This window comes from Coregonus clupeaformis, chromosome 2 (assembly GCF_020615455.1).
Source record: "Coregonus clupeaformis isolate EN_2021a chromosome 2, ASM2061545v1, whole genome shotgun sequence".
In the NCBI taxonomy this organism is placed as follows: domain Eukaryota; kingdom Metazoa; phylum Chordata; class Actinopteri; order Salmoniformes; family Salmonidae; genus Coregonus; species Coregonus clupeaformis.
In genome coordinates this window covers 23601053-23622045 of record NC_059193.1, presented here as the reverse complement: position 1 = coordinate 23622045, position 20993 = coordinate 23601053, and the positions used below count along the sequence as shown (strand labels likewise).

General features: G+C 49.1%; 1 protein-coding gene across 2 annotated transcripts in view; it reads right to left on the bottom strand.

Moving 5' to 3' along the window:
• Positions 1–20993, bottom strand: part of LOC121579867 (serine/threonine-protein phosphatase 2A 55 kDa regulatory subunit B gamma isoform-like) — a 42617-nt gene that overhangs the window by 4556 nt on the left and 17068 nt on the right. Inside the window, exons 2-8 of one of the 2 annotated variants that reach the window (XM_041894818.2) lie at positions 18341–18493; positions 8844–8941; positions 8510–8675; positions 8193–8305; positions 6608–6785; positions 5946–6110; positions 5605–5774 (exon numbers count right to left, since the gene is read on the bottom strand). In XM_041894818.2, the coding sequence (XP_041750752.1) occupies positions 5605–5774; positions 5946–6110; positions 6608–6785; positions 8193–8305; positions 8510–8675; positions 8844–8941; positions 18341–18422 (972 nt within the window). In that variant the 5' untranslated portion in view covers positions 18423–18493. The remainder of the gene's footprint in view (positions 1–5604; positions 5775–5945; positions 6111–6607; positions 6786–8192; positions 8306–8509; positions 8676–8843; positions 8942–18340; positions 18494–20993) is intronic. The other variant, XM_041894819.2, reaches the window with a different exon arrangement.

Below are 20993 nucleotides of genomic sequence, written 5' to 3'. Positions count from 1 at the left end.
CCAGTGTAGTGTCTCAGTAAGGTATCCCCCCATCCCAGTGTAGTGTCTCAGTAAGGTATCCCCCCCCAGTGTAGTGTCTCAGTAAGGTATCCCCCCATCCCAGTGTAGTGTCTCAGTAGGTATCCACCCCCCCCAGTGTAGTGTCTCAGTAAGGTATCCCCCCGTGTAGTGTCTCAGTAAGGTACCTCCCCCAGTGTAGTGTCTCAGTAAGGTATCCCCCCATCCCAGTGTAGTGTCTCAGTAAGGTACCCCCCCCAGTGTAGTGTCTCAGTAAGGTATCCCCCCCAGCGTAGTTTCTCAGTAAGGTATCCCCCCTCCAAGTGTAGAGTCTCAGTAAGGTATCCCCACCCCCCATCCCAGTGTAGTGTCTCAGTAAGGTATCCCCCCCAGTGTAGTGTCTCAGTAAGGTATCCCCCCCCTCCCAGTGTAGTGTCTCAGTAAGGTAGCCCCCCCCCCTCCCAGTGTAGTGTCTAAGTAAGGTACCCCCCCCCCGTGTAGTGTCTCAGTAAGGTATCCCCCCTGTGTAGTGTCTCAGTAAGGTAACCCCCCCCCCAGTGTAGTGTCTCAGTAAGGTATCCCCCCCCCCCCAGTGTAGTATCTCAGTAAGGTATCACCCCCCAGTGTAGTGTCTCAGTAAGGTATCACCCCCGCCCTCCCAGTGTAGTGTCTCAGTAAGGTATCTCCCCCCCAGTGTAGTGTCTCAGTAAGGTATCCCCCCCATCACAGTGTAGTGTCTCAGTAAGGTATCCCCCCAGTGTAGTGTCTCAGTAAGTTATCCCCCCCAGTGTAGTGTCTCAGTAAGGTATCCCCCCAGTGTATTGTCTCAGTAAGGTATCCCCCCAGTGTAGTGTCTCAGTAAGGTATCCCCCCGCCCTCCCAGTGTAGTGTCTCAGTAAGGTATCTCCCCCCCAGTGTAGTGTCTCAGTAAGGTATCCCCCCGCCTCCCAGTGTAGTGTCTCAGTAAGGTATCTCCCCCCAGTGTAGTGTCTCAGTAAGGTATCCCCCCCGTCCAAGTGTAGTGTCTCAGTAAGGTATCCCCCCCGTCCCAAGTGTAGTGTCTCAGTAAGGTATCCCCCCCCATCCCAGTGTAGTGTCTCAGTAAGGTATCCCCCCCTCCCAGTGTAGTGTCTCAGTAAGGTATCCCCCCCAGTGTAGTGTCTCAGTAAGGTATCCCCCCTGTGTAGTGTCTCAGTAAGGTAACCCCCCAGTGTAGTGTCTCAGTAAGGTATCCCCCCCCAGTGTAGTGTCTCAGTAAGGTATCCCCCCCAGTGTAGTGTCTCAGTAAGGTATCCCCCCCCAGTGTAGTGTCTCAGTAAGGTATCTCCCCCCCAGTGTAGTGTCTCAGTAAGGTATCCCCCCATCCCAGTGTAGTGTCTCAGTAAGGTATCCCCCCAGTGTAGTGTCTCAGTAAGTTACCCCCCAGTGTAGTGTCTCAGTAAGGTATCCCCCCAGTGTAGTATCTCAGTAAGGTATCACCCCCCAGTGTAGTGTCTCAGTAAGGTATCACCCCCGCCCTCCCAGTGTAGTGTCTCAGTAAGGTATCTCCCCCCAGTGTAGTGTCTCAGTAAGGTATCCCCCCCATCACAGTGTAGTGTCTCAGTCAGGTATCCCCCCAGTGTAGTGTCTCAGTAAGTTATCCCCCCCCAGTGTAGTGTCTCAGTAAGGTATCCCCCCCCCAGTGTATTATCTCAGTAAGGTATCCCCCCCAGTGTAGTGTCTCAGTAAGGTATCCCCCCCGCCCTCCCAGTGTAGTGTCTCAGTAAGGTATCTCCCCCCAGTGTAGTGTCTCAGTAAGGTATCCCCCCGCCCTCCCAGTGTAGTGTCTCAGTAAGGTATCTCCCCCCCAGTGTAGTGTCTCAGTAAGGTATCCCCCCCGTCCAAGTGTAGTGTCTCAGTAAGGTATCCCCCCGTCCCAAGTGTAGTGTCTCAGTAAGGTATCCCCCCATCCCAGTGTAGTGTCTCAGTAAGGTATCCCCCCCTCCCAGTGTAGTGTCTCAGTAAGGTATCCCCCCCCAGTGTAGTGTCTCAGTAAGGTATCCCCCTGTGTAGTGTCTCAGTAAGGTAACTCCCCCCAGTGTAGTGTCTCAGTAAGGTATCCCCCCCAGTGTAGTATCTCAGTAAGGTATCCCCCCAGTGTAGTGTCTCAGTAAGGTATCCCCCCCGCCCTCCCAGTGTAGTGTCTCAGTAAGGTATCTCCCCCCAGTGTAGTGTCTCAGTAAGGTATCCCCCCCATCCCAGTGTAGTGTCTCAGTAAGGTATCCCCCCCAGTGTAGTGTCTCAGTAAGTTATCCCCCCCAGTGTAGTGTCTCAGTAAGGTATCCCCCCCCAGTGTATTATCTCAGTAAGGTATCCCCCCCCAGTGTAGTGTCTCAGTAAGGTATCCCCCCGCCCTCCCAGTGTAGTGTCTCAGTAGGGTATCTCCCCCCAGTGTAGTGTCTCAGTAAGGTATCCCCCCATCCCAGTGTAGTGTCTCAGTAAGGTATCCCCCCAGTGTAGTGTCTCAGTAAGGTATCCCCCGTCGAAGTGTAGTGTCTCAGTAAGGTATCCCCCCCATCCCAGTGTAGTGTCTCAGTAAGGTACCCCCCTCCCAGTGTAGTGTCTCAGTAAGGTATCCCCCCTCCCAGTGTAGTGTCTCAGTAAGGTACCCCCCAGTGTAGTGTCTCAGTAAGGTATCCCCCCCATCCCAGTGTAGTGTCTCAGTAAGGCATCCCCCCTCCCAGTGTAGTGTCTCAGTAAGGTATCCCCCCATCCCAGTGTAGTGTCTCAGTAAGGTATCCCCCCCCCCCCCAGTGTAGTGTCTCAGTAAGGTATCCCCCCCATCCCAGTGTAGTGTCTCACTCAGTAAGGTATCCCCCCCCCCAGTGTAGTGTCTCAGTAAGGTATCCCCCCTCCAAGTGTAGTGTCTCAGTAAGGTATCCCCACCCCCCATCCCAGTGTAGTGTCTCAGTAAGGTATACCCCCCTACCAGTGTAGTGTCTCAGTAAGGTATCCCCCCCTCCAAGTGTAGTGTCTCAGTAAGGTATCCCCACCCCCCATCCCAGTGTAGTGTCTCAGTAAGGTATCCCCCCCCTACCAGTGTAGTGTCTCAGTAAGGTATCCCCCCCTCCCAGTGTAGTGTCTCAGTAAGGTACCCCCCTACCAGTGTAGTGTCTCAGTAAGGTATCCCCCCCCAGTGTAGTGTCTCAGTAAGGTATCCCCCCCTCCAAGTGTAGTGTCTCAGTAAGGTATCCCCTCCCCCCATCCCAGTGTAGTGTCTCAGTAAGGTATCCCCCCATCCCAGTGTAGTGTCTCAGTAAGGTACCCCCCTCCCAGTGTAGTGTCTCAGTAAGGTATCCCCCCCAGTGTAGTGTCTCAGTAAGGTATCCCCCCCAGTGTAGTGTCTCAGTAAGGTATCCCCCCACAGTGTAGTGTCTCAGTAAGGTATCCCCCCCCAGCGTAGTTTCTCAGTAAGGTATCCCCCCCCCAGCGTAGTTTCTCAGTAAGGTATCCCCCCTCCAAGTGTAGTGTCTCAGTAAGGTATCCCCACCCCCCATCCCAGTGTAGTGTCTCAGTAAGGTATCCCCCCCATCCCAGTGTAGTGCCTCAGTAAGGTACCCCCCCAGTGTAGTGTCTCAGTAAGGTATCCCCCCTCCCAGTGTAGTGTCTCAGTAAGGTACCCCCCTCCCAGTGTAGTGTCTCAGTAAGGTATCCCCCCAGTGTAGTGTCTCAGTAAGTTATCCCCCCCCCAGTGTAGTGTCTCAGTAAGGTACCCCCCCAGTGTATTATCTCAGTAAGGTATCCCCCCAGTGTAGTGTCTCAGTAAGGTATCCCCCCCGCCCTCCCAGTGTAGTGTCTCAGTAAGGTATCCCCCCCCCCAGTGTAGTGTCTCAGTAAGGTATCCCCCCATCCCAGTGTAGTGTCTCAGTAAGGTATCCCCCCAGTGTAGTGTCTCAGTAAGGTATCCCCCCGTCCAAGTGTAGTGTCTCAGTAAGGTATCCCCCCCATCCCAGTGTAGTGTCTCAGTAAGGTACCCCCCCTCCCAGTGTAGTGTCTCAGTAAGGTATCCCCCCCTCCCAGTGTAGTGTCTCAGTAAGGTATCCCCCCCATCCCAGTGTAGTGTCTCAGTAAGGCATCCCCCCTCCCAGTGTAGTGTCTCAGTAAGGTATCCCCCCCCCCCCAGTGTAGTGTCTCAGTAAGGTATCCCCCCATCCCAGTGTAGTGTCTCAGTAAGGTATCCCCCCCCCCCCCAGTGTAGTGTCTCAGTAAGGTATCCCCCCCCGCCATCCCAGTGTAGTGTCTCAGTAAGGTATCCCCCCCCAGTGTAGTGTCTCAGTAAGGTATCCCCCCCCCAGTGTAGTGTCCTAGTAAGGTATCCCCCCCATCCCAGTGTAGTGTCTCAGGAAGGTATCCCCCCCTCCCAGTGTAGTGTCTCAGTAAGGTATCCCCCCCGTCCCAGTGTAGTGTCTCAGTAAAGTATCCCCCCCATCCCAGTGTAGTGTCTCAGTAAGGTACCCCCCCAGTGTAGTGTCTCAGTAAGGTATCCCCCCTCCCAGTGTAGTGTCTCAGTAAGGTCTCCCCCCAGCGTAGTGTCTCAGTAAGGTATCCCCCCCCCCAGTGTAGTAATGTATCCCCCCCCCCAGTGTAGTGTCTCAGTAAGGTATACCCCCCCACAGTGTAGTGTCTCAGTAAGGTATCCCCCCCAGTGTAGTGTCTCAGTAAGGTATCCCCCCCATCCCAGTGTGTCGTCTCAGTAAGGTATCCCCCCCGCCCTCCCAGTGTAGTGTCTCAGTAAGGTATCCCCCCCATCCCAGTGTAGTGTCTCAGTAAGGTATCCCCCCCAGTGTAGTGTCTCAGTAAGGTATCCCCCCCAGTGTAGTATCTCAGTAAGGTATCCCCCCAGTGTAGTGTCTCAGTAAGGTATCCCCCCCAGTGTAGTATCTTAGTAAGGTATCCCCCCCCAGTGTAGTGTCTCAGTAAGGTATCCCCCCCAGTGTAGTGTCTCAGTAAGGTATCCCCCCCAGTGTAGTGTCTCAGCAAGGTATCCCCCCTCCTTTCCCAGTGTAGTGGCTCAGCAAGGTATCCCCCCTCCTTTCCCAGTGTAGTGGCTCAGCAAGGTATCTCTGTGTTAGTAGTGACATGTAACATTACATACTGTCTATGTCTCTGTATTCATAGTGACATTACATACTGTCTATGTCTCTGTGTTAATAGTGACATTACATACTGTCTATGTCTCTGTGTTAATAGTTACATTGCATACTGTCTATGTCTCTGTGTTAATAGTGACATTACATACTGTCTATGTCTCTGTGTTAATAGTGACATTACATACTGTCTATGTCTCTGTGTTAATAGTGACATTACATACTGTCTATGTCTCTGTGTTAATAGTGACATTACATACTGTCTATGTCTCTGTGTTAATAGTTACATTGCATACTGTCTATGTCTCTGTGTTAATAGTGACATTACATACTGTCTATGTCTCTGTATTAATAGCGACATTACATACTGTCTATGTCTCTGTGTTAATAGTGACATTACATACTGTCTATGTCTCTGTATTAATAGCGACATTACATACTGTCTATGTCTCTGTGTTAATAGTGATATTGGGCTCCTCACCTGGTATATCTCCAGGGGCTTGTTCTCCATGTTGAGGTCCCACACCTTGGCGGTGAGGTAGTCTCTGGTCAGCAGGTAGCGCCCGCTGTGGCTGAACTTGACGTCCGACACAGACGAGATGATCTCCGAGAAGAAGGAGCGGTTACTAGGGTCCTCCGGCTCCTCAAACACTAGAGGAGGAGAGGAGAGGGGTTGAGAGTGTGTGTGTGTGTGTGTGTGTGTGTGTGTGTGATGTACAGCATCTGTGTATCTGTAACGGTGTGTGTGTGTGTGTGTGTGTGTGTGTGTGTGTGTGTGTGTGTGACTGTAGGCTATGTCCGTCTGTCTGTCTGTATGCTCACATTTGGAGTGTTTGTCACACAGTGCGGCCTCTCTCATGTCACAGAGCCGTAGAGTTCCTTTACTGCTGCTGTAGACCAACAGGTTACAGTGGTGAGGGTGGAACTCTGCTGCTGTTATCACCTCTGTCAGATCCTCCATGTTCACTGGCTTGATGTCCACGATGTCTGGGCCACGGGTTCAGGACTACAACATACTGTCTATATAACAGCATACACACATTTGATTGTGTGCGAGGGTGATTACAAACATAGCATACATACATATTCAGAATGATACGCCAAAACACACTGACATCATTACATATATTGTCAAACACACACCTTTAGGGGGTACTAGGGGTAGTGGGAGAATAATCCCAACTTCATATGAATTGTAACAAGCAAATCCTGTCTGGGGTGAGGAGTGTGTGTGTGTGTGTGTGTGTGTGTGTGTGTGTGTGTGTGTGTGTGTGTGTGTGTGTGTGTGTGTGTGTTCTATTCAGCTGCATTATATGCCACAAAAGGAGTTAAATATTTATAAAAGAGATTGAATAATTCATTGAGCTGCATTTTCACTCCTCAGGAATGATTCCCCTCCCCACATCACTGTGTGTGTGTATATAAATGAACAGTGTCTCATACAGGAGTGTGTGTATTGACCCATTGTCTGATCTAAAGGATACTGAAGCTGCGGTCGGTGATGCCCAGGTGCCAGAGGTTGATCCTCAGGTCGTCAGCTGACATGTAGGTCTCGTGGTCGGAGTTGATGGAGATGGAGTTGACGTGGTAGGTGTGGGCGTTGGCAAAGACACGCCGAGGACTCACCTCCACCATCAGATCCATGGGCTTCAACACCGGCACCTAGACAGAGTACAGACAGTCAGAACACACAACACAGCGGGTGGTTTTAGTTGGCCCCCCAAGTGCTGTAAAAACACCAGGAAATCAGCTCCAAGTGATTTTAGGAAATTTAGGAAATCTGTTCAAGTATTTCCACACATTTTAGTCAAATATTATATCTGTTTGGGCTTCTTGAAGTCAATTTGCGGTCTACAAATTATTTGTAATTACAGTATGTTCCGCCTCAAGAAAAAATCATCCCGCAGCTGAATCTAGTTGATGATCCCTGTCACAGAGGATACAGTCAGAAACACAGATAAATGTACCATGTGGTGAGTAGACCCAAAATGATGAGATCAAATGATACAGTCCACATTCATAGAATAAATATTTTTATTTCATTTTGTCCAAAATGGGAGCTTGAAAATGATTGTATCTTTACAGAGAGCACAGAGAAATCACTGAGATATACCCATTAGGAATGCCTGTAATAATGTGATATTATCGCTTGTGGAAATTAAGGCAGAAAAAAGCTAGGTTTCTCACTAATTGCTTTTTTCCGTACCTATTGGTCATGTGACATTGTACAAATTCTTCTTCCGTCTGTGCTTTAGGGCACAGGGATGATGATATGAGAAGAATGCAACAGATAATGTCAACCAGTAAAGAGGAGTATGGCTGTGTTTTCACCAACACAGAGACAACAGTCCCCCCAAAAAACAGAACAGCTGGCATTATTTGTTGTCGCCAAGCACACACACACACACACTGGGAAATGGCTAGCTAGTTAGCGGTGCGCACTAGTAGCATTTCAAATCGGTGACATCACTCGCTCTGAAATCTTGAAGTAGTTGTTTTCCTTGCTCTGCAAGGGCTGCGGCTTTTGTGGAGCGACAGGTGGTGTGTTGGGAGGCAGTTGTTGATGTGTTCAGAGGGTCCCTAGTTCAAACCCAGGTTGGGGCAAGGAGAGGGACGGAAGAAATACTGTTACACACACACACCTTGGGTCAATGACCCACTTTTATAAATGCAAACACATCTGCACCTCTGACCTACTTATGCTGTCCGATCTGGAACATGTGCGAATGTGTGTGTCTGTGTGTGCACATAACACACACAGGACATACAGAATATACAGAACATAGACACAGAGGAAAGGGAAAGAAAGAAAGAAAGAAAGAAAGAAAGAAAGAAAGAAAGAAAGAAAGAAAGAAAGAAAGAAAGAAAGAAAGAAAGAAAGAAAGAAAGAAAGAAAGAAAGAAAGAAAGAAAGAAAGAAAGAAAGAAAGAAAGAAAGAAAGAAAGAAAGAAAGGTAGTCCAGAGTAACATGATACATTTAAGGAGAGATGGATAGATAAAGTAGATAGAAAGATGGAGACAGAAGAAGGAGAGGAGGAGAAAGAAGCCTGAGGAAGAGGAGGTGTGTACCTGTAGTGAGGTGACGGTGGAGAGGTCCTTCATCCTGCCCTCCTCATCCTTCAGGTTGTAGCCTTCAGGCCTCTTGTCCCGCTCACTCACCTTCCACAGCTTAACGGTCTTATCTGATAGACGGACAGCACAATACTCCAATCATATTCCTCAAACAGCCTTATTACACAGACAGGATAATTCCCCAATCATATGCCTCACATAGTCTTAACTTTCAGACAGGCAGGACAAGTATGGATGATAGAGTAACAATAACATGGTAATATCATGTAAAAACATTATGATAACTCCCTGGTGCTAAGGCAGCAATCCCTCACCATTGGTGGAGAGGAGGAAGTGGGCGGCGTTCTGCTGAGGCAGCCATCGTATCTTGTTGATTTTCTCCTCTATCTCCAGACTCTTCAGGTAGTCAAACTCCGGCTCATGGCTCTGGAACGTGCTGTAGACATTATACTCTCCCTGGGAGTACGGCTCTGTCTTACACTGTGTGTGTGTGCATATATATGAATGAGAGAGAGAAGACAGTTATGCAGGGCTGGATTCAATTTAATCTCAATTGCAGTGATTTCAAGTAATTATCTGAAATTGACCCTAAACATCTATGTAGTGAACACACACAGTGCCAAGTCTGTGGTTGGTGTGTGCATGTACCTCAGGTTCCCTCTGGAAGATGACCACACGCCCCCCCTTGTCCCCTGTGGCCAGGAGCTCTCCAGTGTGGCTGAACTCTACAGTGGAGATGATATCAGCTGGGGTAAGATGGGAGAGAGATAGGGGAGAGAGAGAAAGAGAGATGGGGTGAGATGGGAGAAAGATGGAGAGAGAGAGAGAGAGAGATGGGGTGAGATGGGAGAGAGATAGGGGGGAGAGAGAGAGAGAGAGAGAGAGAGAGAGAGGGAGGGGGAGATGGGAGAAAGAGATGGGAGAGAGAGAGTAGCTATTAGCAAACCGAACACAGATAAACATGCCCCATAATGAACTATTCATTATCAGCTGGTACTGTAAGCAGCATCACCCAACAATACAGTAAGTAAACAAATGAATAAAAATGAACACATAACCCCTCGGCCCCCCAAACACGCACATGTATCTAAAACATGCCACAGCTACAGACTGAGTAGTGAAAAGCAGTGACTGAACAGTAAATATTGCTATTTGAACTCTCCTAACCCTCCAGTCATCTCCTCATGTGTCTGAGACACTACAGGCCAGTCTAAGGAGGAGGCCTGTTTTAGTAGCCAGGGACCATCCTGTCAGATAGCATCTCCTACTTACAGCTGATTGATTCAATATTACATTACATTAAAGTGGTAATCACAGTCAATGGATAGCCTACATGATTAATTCTGTTAGAATGGATTCTGTCTCACATAACCAATGGCTTTATTGATAATAGGTAACATTTCTATTAGGAGGTCTGCTTATAAACTGTCATTAAACCATTATCAAATAGGTTAGTAACCATTAGTAAAGTGTGTATAAACCATGGTATTGATAATGATAACAGGTGAAGGAAGGTGCGGAGTGGCAGGTTAAATCCAGCCTTTGAACCCTGCTGAGATCTGGCCTTAAGGAGTGAATGATGGGAGGAGGGAGGCAATGACCTGTGCTGAGTCTCTCTCTCTCTCTCTCTCTCTCTCTCTAGGGGGGGACTGGGGCAGGGTATTTCCTGTGCAGGAGTTGCCATGGCAACATGCTGAAGTGATCTGGCTCTAGTAGTACCAGTCTGGTTGGTGAGGCAGGCAGTAGCAGGGGAAGCAGCCTGCCTTGCCCTGCCCACAAACAGCCCAAATTAAACCGAAGGTGTGTTCAGTTCGCTTGAACGTTTGCTACGTTACGGAACGGTTTGTCCTGAAACATTCCCCAAAACGTTCTTATACGTTCTTCAACAGTACGTTTGATCCCGTTTGGTGGGTGTGGCGAGGTGTGGCTTGAAGCAATGAGTGGCATATTTAAAAGGACAGTGACCATGCTGACAGCGTTCCCCAACCCACAACCCAACCCCTCCACGTTTTTCAGTACAGCACTGTTTCCGCCGCAACGGACACATGCTAAACACACAAACCTCACAGTACATACACACCCATATATCTCAGAGCGCACCCTTCAAGGCACATTCACACACACAAAGTTCAGCGTCACCAGAGAGCAGACATACATACAGTAGCGAAATGGAATATGGAGCACATTCTCTCCTGTCAGTACTGGGAACCACATCACCAACCCTATAGAAGTCTACAGTACTGTAGCAGCACTATTGGTCCGTACAGCGATACCCTCCCCATGCAGAGTTCAAATAACAGCTCTATGGTGCAGTGGGAAGCAGAGTGGATGTGTCCTGTAGTGTCATAGCAGGCCTGGTCTCCCATTACATTACCATCAGGACTGACCAGAGATAGGTACACTGGTCTGGCTGACTGACTAACTAACTAACTACAGAGAACCAGTCTGACTGACTCACTAACTAACTACAGAGAACCAGTCTGGCCGACTCACTAACTAACTACAGAGAATCAGTTTGGCCGACTCACTACAGAGAACCAGTCTGACTGACTCACTACCTAACTACAGAGAACCAGTTTGGCCGACTCACTACAGAGAACCAGTCTGACTGACTCACTACCTAATTACAGAGAACCAGTCTGACTGACTCACTAACTAACTACAGAGAACCAGTCTTGCCGACTCACTACCTAACTACAGAGAACCAGTCTGACTGACTCACTACCTAACTACAGAGAACCAGTCTGACTGACTCACAACCTAACTACAGAGAACCAGTCTGACTGACTCACAACCTAACTACAGAGAACCAGTCTGACTGACTCACTAACTAACTACAGAGAACCAGTCTGACTGACTCACAACCTAACTACAGAGAACTAGTCTGACTGACTCACTAACTAACTACAGAGAACCAGTCTGACTGACTCACTACCTAACTACAGAGAACCAGTCTGACTGACTCACAACCTAACTACAGAGAACCAGTCTGACTGACTCACAACCTAACTACAGAGAACCAGTCTGACTGACTCACTAACTAACTACAGAGAACCAGTCTGACTGACTCACTACCTAACTACAGAGAACCAGTCTGACTGACTCACAACCTAACTACAGAGAACCAGTCTGACTGACTCACTACCTAACTACAGAGAACCAGTCTGACTGACTCACAACCTAACTACAGAGAACCAGTCTGACTGACTCACTACCTAACTACAGAGAACCAGTCTGACTGACTCACTAACTAACTACAGAGAACCAGTCTGACTGACTCACTACCTAACTACAGAGAACCAGTCTGACTGACTCACTACAGAGAACCAGTCTGACTGACTCACTACCTAACTACAGAGAACCAGTCTGACTGACTCACAACCTAACTACAGAGAACCAGTCTGACTGACTCACTAACTACAGAGAACCAGTCTGACTGACTCACTACCTAACTACAGAGGAACAGTCTGACTGACTCATTACCTAACTACAGAGAACCAGTCTGACTGACTCACTACCTAACTACAGAGAACCAGTCTGACTGACTCACTACCTAACTACAGTGGAACAGTCTGACTGACACATTACCTAACTACAGAGAACCAGTCTGACTGACTCACTACCTAACTACAGAGAACTAGTCTGATTGACTCATTACCTAACTACAGAGAACCAGTCTGACTGACTCACTACCTAACTACAGAGGAACAGTCTGACTGACTCATTACCTAACTACAGAGAACCAGTCTGACTGACTCACAACCTAACTACAGAGAACCAGTCTGACTGACTCACAACCTAACTACAGAGAACCAGTCTGACTGACTCACTAACTAACTACAGAGAACCAGCCTGACTGACTCACTAACTAACTACAGAGAACCAGTCTGACTGACTCACTACCTAACTACAGAGGAACAGTCTGACTGACTCATTACCTAACTACAGAGAACCAGTCTGACGGACTCACTACCTAACTACAGAGAACCAGTCTGACTGACTCATTACCTAACTACAGAGAACCAGTCTGACTGACTCACTACCTAACTACAGAGGACCAGTCTGACTGACGCATTACCTAAGTACAGAGAACCAGTCTGACTGACTCACTACCTAACTACAGAGAACCAGTCTGACTGACTCACTACCTAACTACAGAGAACCAGTCTGATTGACTCACTACCTAACTACAGAGGAACAGTCTGACTGACTCACTACCTAACTACAGAGAACCAGTCTGACTGACTCACTACCTAACTACAGAGAACCAGTCTGACTGACTCACTACCTAACTACAGAGAACCAGTCTGACTGACTCACTACCTAACTACAGAGAACCAGTCTGACTGACTCATTACCTAACTACAGAGGAACATTCTGACTGACTCACTACCTAACTACAGAGGAACAGTCTTACTGACTCATTACCTAACTACAGAGAACCAGTCTGACTGACTCACTGCCTAACTACAGAGGAACAGTCTGACTGACTCACTACCTAACTACAGAGGAACAGTCTGAGCACATATACACAGGCATCAGGCATGCACACAAACACTGTCCACATACACACACACATTCATACACATTTGCATGCACGTACGTACGCACGTACACACACACACAGGCAAGCATGAACATGTCCTTCACAAACTAACAAAAACACACACATCCACACACAGGCAAGCACATGTCCATCCCACACTTTCCTCATCAACCAGAACCAAATCATAAGACTATTCACACACAACACATACAGTAAAACACACACACACACACAAACTGCTTGTGGGCTGATAAGGAGGGTGGGTCGTCATCAGTGGGATTGTTTTTTGGGAGGGAGGATGGGGTGTCCTACTGTTCCAATTATAGCCATCTCTGGTCTGGGTAAAGATTGCTGCCAATATAACTCTCTTAACAGCATGGACAAACTAACACCCAACAGGGGACGTGTGTGTGTGTGTGTGTGTGTGTGTGTGTGTGTGTGTGTGTGTTGGTGGGTATGTTGAGGTGGGCTGTGTGTGCGAATGTGTCTGTGCACACGCTCAATTACCCTCCAAAAAAAAGGGACAGAAATCAGGGAGGGAGGTGCTAAATTGACCCATTCCCCATGTTGGGTGTGTGTGAGAAGGTTTTCAGAGAGGACAGCAGAAGAGTGATCTGAGCGTAACACAGAGGGGTGCTCCCATTACTCCAAACACACAACAATGGAGCTAAGCTACTGGGAACAAAATTTTTATGGACACGATCTATGTGAGTGAGTGAGTGAGTTATACTGTATATGAACACTGCTCTGATATGTGATGTCTACAGTATATATAACCCCTATACATTAAATCTATACCGTATCTATGCTGAATCCATATGATAAACTTTCCATTTATACACTATCCCCATGAAGTATGGATGGATATGTGTGTGCCACGATAGTCCTCTGTCCTACAGCACTGATAGTCCTATGTACTACAGCACTGATAGTCCTCTGTCCTACAGCACTCACCCTAGAGATAGTCCTCTGTCCTACAGCACTGAACCCAGAGATAGTCCTTTCCCACAGCACTGACCCCAGTCATAGTCCTCTGTCATACAGCACTGACAGTCCTCTGTCCTACAGCACTGACCCCAGCGATAGTCCTCTGTCCTACAGCACTGACAGTCCTTCGTCCTACATCACTGACCCCAGTGATAGCCCTCTGTCCTATAGCACTGACCCCAGTGATTGTCCTCTTTCCTACAGCACTAACCCCAATGATAGTCATCTGTCCTACAGCACTGACCCCAGTGATAGTCCTCTGTCCTACAGCACTGACCACAGTGATAGTCCTCTGTCTTACAGCACTAATAGTCCTCTATTCTACAGCACTGACCCCAGTGATAGACCTCTGTCCTACAGCACTGACCCTTGAGATAGGCCTCTGTCTTACAGCACTGACCTCAGTGATAGTAATCTGTCCTACAGCACTGACCATAGAGATTGTCCTCTGTCCTACAGCACTGACCCTAGAGATAGTCCTCTGTCCTACAGTGCTGATAGTCCTCTGTCCTACAGCACTGACAGTCCTCTGTCCTACAGCACTGACCCCGGTGATAGTCCTCTGTACTACAGCACTGACCCCAGTGATAGTCCTCTGTCCTTCAGCACTGACCACATTGATAGTCCTCTGTCCTACAGCACTAACAGTCCTCTGTCCTACAGCACTTACCCCAGTGATAATCCTCTGTCCTTCAGCACTGCCCACAGTGATAGTCCTCTGTACTACAGCACAGACAGTCCTCTGTCCTACAGCACTGACCCCAGTCATAGTCCTCTGTCCTACAGCACTGACCCCAGTGATGGGCCACTATCCTACAGCACTGACCCCAGCGATGGGACTCTGTCCTACAGCACTAACCCCAGTCATACTCCTCTGTCCTACAGCACTGACCCCAGTCATACTCCTCTGTCCTACAACACTGACCCCAGAGATAGTCCTCTGTCCTACAGCACTGACCCCAGTCATAGTTATCTGTCCTACAGCACTGACCCCAGCCATAGTTCTCTGTCCTACAGCACTGACCCCAGCAATAGTCCTCTGTCCTACAACACTTAACCTAGTGATACTCCTCTGTCCTACAGCACTGACCGCAGAGATAGTCCTCTGTCCTACAACACTGACCCCAGAGATAGTCCTATGTCCTACAGCACTGACCCCAGCCATAGTTCTCTGTCCTACAGCACTGACCCCAGCAATAGTCCTCCGTACTACAGCACTGACCCCAGTCATAGTTCTCTGTCCTACAGCACTGACCCCAGCCATAGTTCTCTGTCCTACAGCACTGACCCCAGCCATAGTCCTCTGTCCTACAGCACTAACCCCAGTCGTAATTATCTGTCCTACAGCACTGACCCCAGACATAGTTATCTGTGCTACAGCACTGACCCCAGCCATAGTTCTCTGTCCTACAGCACTGACCCCAGTCATAGTTATCTGTCCTACAGCACTGACCCCAGTCATAGTTATCTGTCCTACAGCACTGACCCCAGTCATAGTTATCTGTCCTACAGCACTGACCCCAGTCATAGTTATCTGTGCTACAGCACCGACCCCAGTCATAGTTATCTGTCCTACAGCACTGACCCTGTCACGCCCTGGCTCTGGGGACACTGTTATGTTGAGCCAGGGTGTGTAGTTCTATGTTCTTTATTTCTATGTTGGCCTGAGTGACTCCCAATCAGAGGCAACGAGTGTCAGCTGTTTGCTGGTTGTCTCTGATTGGGAGCCATATTTAAACTGTCGGTTTTTCCTTTGTGTTTTGTGGGTTCTTGTTTCTAGTTGGTTGTGTTTAACCGTGTACTGTCACGTTACCGTCTTTTGTTGTTTTGATCACGTTTCGCTAATAAATGAGTATGTTTGCCTGCAACGCTGCGCCTTGGTCTACTCCTTACTCTGACGCTTGTGACAGAAGAACCCACCAAGACAGGACCAAGCAGCGTGAAGAGGAGAGAGGATGGACCTGGGATCAGTGGAGTAGGAGTCTCGACTGGGCCAAGCCAAGTGAGGAGCAGAAAGGTTGGACTTTGAAGCAGTGGAGTGAGTGTCTGGCTAGAGACATGGAGACCTGGTCCACGGGTAGGAAAGAACCCCAGAATTTTTTTAGGGGGGGGCTCACGACGTCGGGGCAGCAGGAGGCCGCGATAGAGCGGTCCAACGGGTTGGCAGAGGAGGCCGCCAGGTTACGGGGGCCACTGGTCGAAGAGGGGATGGAAGGTGGAGAGGCACGGCGAGAGGTACTGGGGTGTGTTACCAGTCCGGTCCGGCCCGTTCCAGATCCCGGTGTAGGGCCAGTGGTGTGTGTCCCCAGTACGGTCCGGTCTGTTCCTGCTCCCCGCACCAAGTCTGTGGTGCGTTTCGTCAGCCCTGTCCGGCCCGTTCCTGCTCTCCGCACCGAGCCTAGGGTGCGCGTCGCCAGCCCGGTCCGGCCTGTTCCTGCTTCCCGCACCAAGTCTGTGGTGCGTTTCGTCAGCCCTGTTCGGCCCGTTCCTGCTCTACGCACCAAGTATGTGGTGCGCGTCGCCAGCCCAGTCCGGCCCATTACTGCCCCCCGCACCAAGTCTGTGGTGCGTTTCGTCAGCCCTGCCCGGCCCGCTCCTGCTCTCCACACCAGGCCAGTGGTGTGCGTCGTCAGTCCAGCACGGCCCGTGCCTGTTCCACGCACCAAGCCAGGGGTGCGTATCGTCAGCCCGGTCCGGCCAGTTGCTACTCCACGCACCAAGCCAGGGGTGCGCATCGTCAGCCCGGTCCGGTCCATTCCTGCTCCACGCACCAAGCCAGGGGTGTGTATCGTCAGCCCGGTCCGGCCAGTTGCTACTCCACGCACCAAGCCAGGGGTGCGCATCGTCAGCCCGGTCCGGTCCGTTCCTGTTCCACGCACCAAGCCAGGGGTGCGTGTCGTCAGTCCGGCTCCGGCCAGCGGGGCCAGACCGGACCAGGGGTACTTTGGGGGTTGGAGAGGGAGTGGGATCGGGCCCAGAGCCGGATCCGCCGCCAAGGCGGAGTGCCCACCCGGTCCCTCCCCTGTGGTATTTAGTTGGCGCGGTCGGAGTCCGCGCCTTTAGGGGGTACTGTCACGCCCTGGCTCTGGGGACACTGTTATGTTGAGCCAGGGTGTGTAGTTCTATGTTCTTTATTTCTATGTTGGCCTGAGTGACTCCCAATCAGAGGCAACGAGTGTCAGCTGTTTGCTGGTTGTCTCTGATTGGGAGCCAAATTTAAACTGTCGGTTTTTCCTTTGTGTTTTGTGGGTTCTTGTTTCTAGTTGGTTGTGTTTAACCGTGTACTGTCACGTTACCGTCTTTTGTTGTTTTGATCACGTTTCGCTAATAAATGAGTATGTTTGCCTGCAACGCTGCGCCTTGGTCTACTCCTTACTCTGACGCTCGTGACAGACCCCAGTCATAGTTATCTGTCCTACAGCACTGACCCCAGTCATAGTTATCTGTCCTACAGCACTGACCCCAGTCATAGTTCTCTGTACTACAGCACTGACCCCAGTCATAGTTCTCCGTTCTACAGCACTGACCCCAGTCATAGTTATCTGTCCTACAGCACTGACCCCAGTCATAGTTATCTGTTCTACAGCACTGACCCCAGCCATAGTTCTCTGTCCTACAGCACTGACCCCAGCCATAGTTCTCTGTCCTACAGCACTGACCCCAGCCATAGTCCTCTGTCCTACAGCACTAACCCCAGTCATAGTTATCTGTCCTACAGCACTGACCCCAGTCATAGTTATCTGTCCTACATCACTGACCCCAGCCATAGTTCTGTCCTACAGCACTGACCCCAGCCATAGTTCTCTGTCCTACAGCACTGACCCCAGTCATAGTTATCTGTGCTACAGCACCGACCCCAGTCATAGTTCTCTGTCCTACAGCACTGACCCCAGTCATAGTTATCTGTCCTACAGCACTGACCCCAGTCATAGTTCTCTGTCCTACAGCACTGACCCCAGCCATAGTTATCTGTCCTACAGCACTGACCCCAGTCATAGTTATCTGTCCTACATCACTGACCCCAGCCATAGTTCTGTCCTACAGCACTGACCCCAGCCATAGTTCTCTGTCCTACAGCACTGACCCCAGTCATAGTTATCTGTGCTACAGCACCGACCCCAGTCATAGTTCTCTGTCCTACAGCACTGACCCCAGCCATAGTTATCTGTCCTACAGCACTGACCCCAGTCATAGTTCTCTGTCCTACAGCACTGACCCCAGTCATAGTTATCTGTCCTACAGCACTGACCCCAGTCATAGTCCTCTGTCCTACAGCACTGACTCCAGTGACAATGAGTGTGTTTCTCAGACTTAAGTAGGACACGTCCTCTGTGAGACTGGAGTTGGTCAGTGTCAAAGTCTATTTCAGGAAACTGATGGTGCCACACACACACACACACACACACACACACACAGAGAGAGAAAGAGACACTCACAGAGACAGATGCGCACAGAGACAGACACAGTCATACACACACAAACAGTCACATCTATTCACACAGACAGACAGATAGATAGACATTTGCTCGCACACACACAGTGCTCTGGGTCTAGATAGATCTGAATAGGTGATTAAGGGATAAGTAATTGATACTGTATAGTGTAAACACACCTTCAGTGTAAGAGGCAAACGGCTCGGGCTCCAGAGAGAGGGAAGTGATGTCGGAACACAGGACCTGGATGGGGTTCAACATCCTGGGGGAGGAGTCCGGGAGAGGGGAGGAGGTGGCGGGGCGGGCTCTTCAGGCTAAAGCCACGAGCAGCCCTGCAAGAGGGGGGCAGCAGGGTCTCAGTTACACTGCATCACAACCATCCAGAGGGATGACACAGGGAGGGAGGGCAGGAGGGAGGGAGAGGGGGGTCTAAAGTGTCTCATTTCCTTCATCTGCACTACCATAAAAGTAATGGTGACATTGTTAGTACTGTAGTGACTGATTCAAACAAATCATGCATTTTGTCATGGTTTTGGGATCATTGGTAATATTATTATCGTTAACATGTCTATTTCACCATCCTACCATCTCTGTCCGGGAACCCCTAGACATAGGACAGGAGGGTTGTACAGGGAGGGGGAAGGAGTCTACAGGGCAGGAGGGGAGAGAAAGAGGGGGAGGGGGACAGGAGGAAAGGGGTTAAATATCCTCCCCTCTTTGAGCCTAGGGCAGGAAACCCTGGAGACTGGAGAGAGGCCTCGATCTTGACATTGCTACAGATACACTGCTGTGTGTGCACATACATACACACATACTTCATCAATAGCCAATGTAATGAGTAATATCAGGAGGGGAAGGAAGAATAGAGCAGGGATGGATGATGGATGCATGGATAGATAGATTGATATGTAGATAGATGGGGCGTGTGGAGAGATAGGTTGAGGTGGTGGGGATGGATGAAGAGGGGGTTGGGGGGGTATTGAATACTGGTATCTACAACATCATAATCCTTGCAGGACTATCAAATGTGTTTATTCCTGTGTTTCTACAATAATTTCTATAACGCCATAGTACATATTGTAAAAAGACACTACACTCTCCTATCTTCAGCAAAGATTTTCAGAGACAAATCAGCACCATAACACAGGTCTAGGCAAGATGTTTTGGGACTAGGTGAATGACCCTGCTAATACCTCACACCTCTCTGCCAGGACAGGAGTCACATGGTGTTGGCTGTATGTACTCCTCCCTGTATTTCTGAATCATCAGTGACTCTGGCTGTGGTCTGATGGCATCATTAATATGGCTATTGTTAGAGGGCGGGGCTAGCCTGTCAATCACCCAAGGCCACTCCCAACACGCCAAATGTATCTTCCTGTTCTGTTTCCATGGTGATGGACAGATGATGATGTATGATGTATGGGAGACAGAGTGCATGCAACGGAACACACGTTCCACCCACACACACACACCCTCGTGAAAGACAATGTACAGTATTCAGTATCCATTGACACACACACAGAGAGTAGAATCATACGCACGCACAGACACACACACTCCTGTTTGAGACATTGTTAATTCATACATACACACAAATGATAGAAAGAACTGAAAATAACACTGTGTGTAATGGATTATCTAGACAGGGTCATTCCAGGTTCACAACCCCTTAACATTCTGGAATTGTAATCCCTACCTCTGAGACGTGCTGCTGAACAATGTTGCTGTGTGAAAATGGACCAGTGTTCCAGCCAGATTAACAGTGTAGTGTTCAGATTAACAGGAGTACAGAGGGAGATAGATTGGGATATTAATCCTGAACTCTGATACTGTGATGAAACTCAGACAACTTCGTCCTCTGTTCTGATGCACGTCACTCGACAGTCAGCCGCCACCCGCCCACGCACACTCAACAATAACCAGGGAGAGAGAGAGAGGGAATGGGGGGTTTAGAGCTAAACAACCCGATACTAAATGTGTTTTTACTGGATATGACAGATGCTATCATCTCATCCGATACATGTCAGAGGGGACTAGGGTGAATGTGATCAAATAATGTTAGATTTCTGTTTTAATTTCTGGTGTATTTTAATTTATTTTCAAGAAAATGAATGAGTCACTTGAATATATGCATGTACCGTATGTAGAGTACCCAGAGAAAAACAGTCACACACCTGCACACACCCACACACACAAACACCCACCCACACACACCCACACACACACACACACACAGTGCTCAAACTGTAAAGGAGTGGCCTTGTACATTATATCACGGTTACACAACCACAGAGGGACAGAATCAGAATCTGTATCTGGAGAGAGAGAGGAGAAAAAAGAGAACAAGAAATAAAGGAGAGATCAGAGCTAAAGGATAGAGGGATGACAGGAGAGAGAGAGAGGAGATATCAGAGCTAAAGGATAGAGGGATGACAGGAGAGAGAGAGGAGATAGAGCTAAAGGATAGAGGGATGACAGGAGAGAAAGAGGAGAGATCAGAGCTAAAGGATAGATGGATGACAGGAGAGAGAGAGGAGTGATCAGAGCTAAAGGATAGAGGGATGACAGGAGAGAGGAGAGATCAGAGCTAAATGATAGAGGGATGACAGGAGAGAGAGGAGAGAGATCAGAGCTAGAGGATAGAGGGATGACAGGAGAGAGAGGAGAGAGATCAGAGCTAGAGGATAGAGGGATGACAGGAGAGAGATAAGAGCTAAAGGATAGAGGGATGACAGGAGAGAGATAATAGCTAAAGGATAGAAGGATGACAGGAGAGAGAGGAGAGATCAGAGCTAAATGATAGAGGGATGACAGGAGAGAGATCAGAGCTAA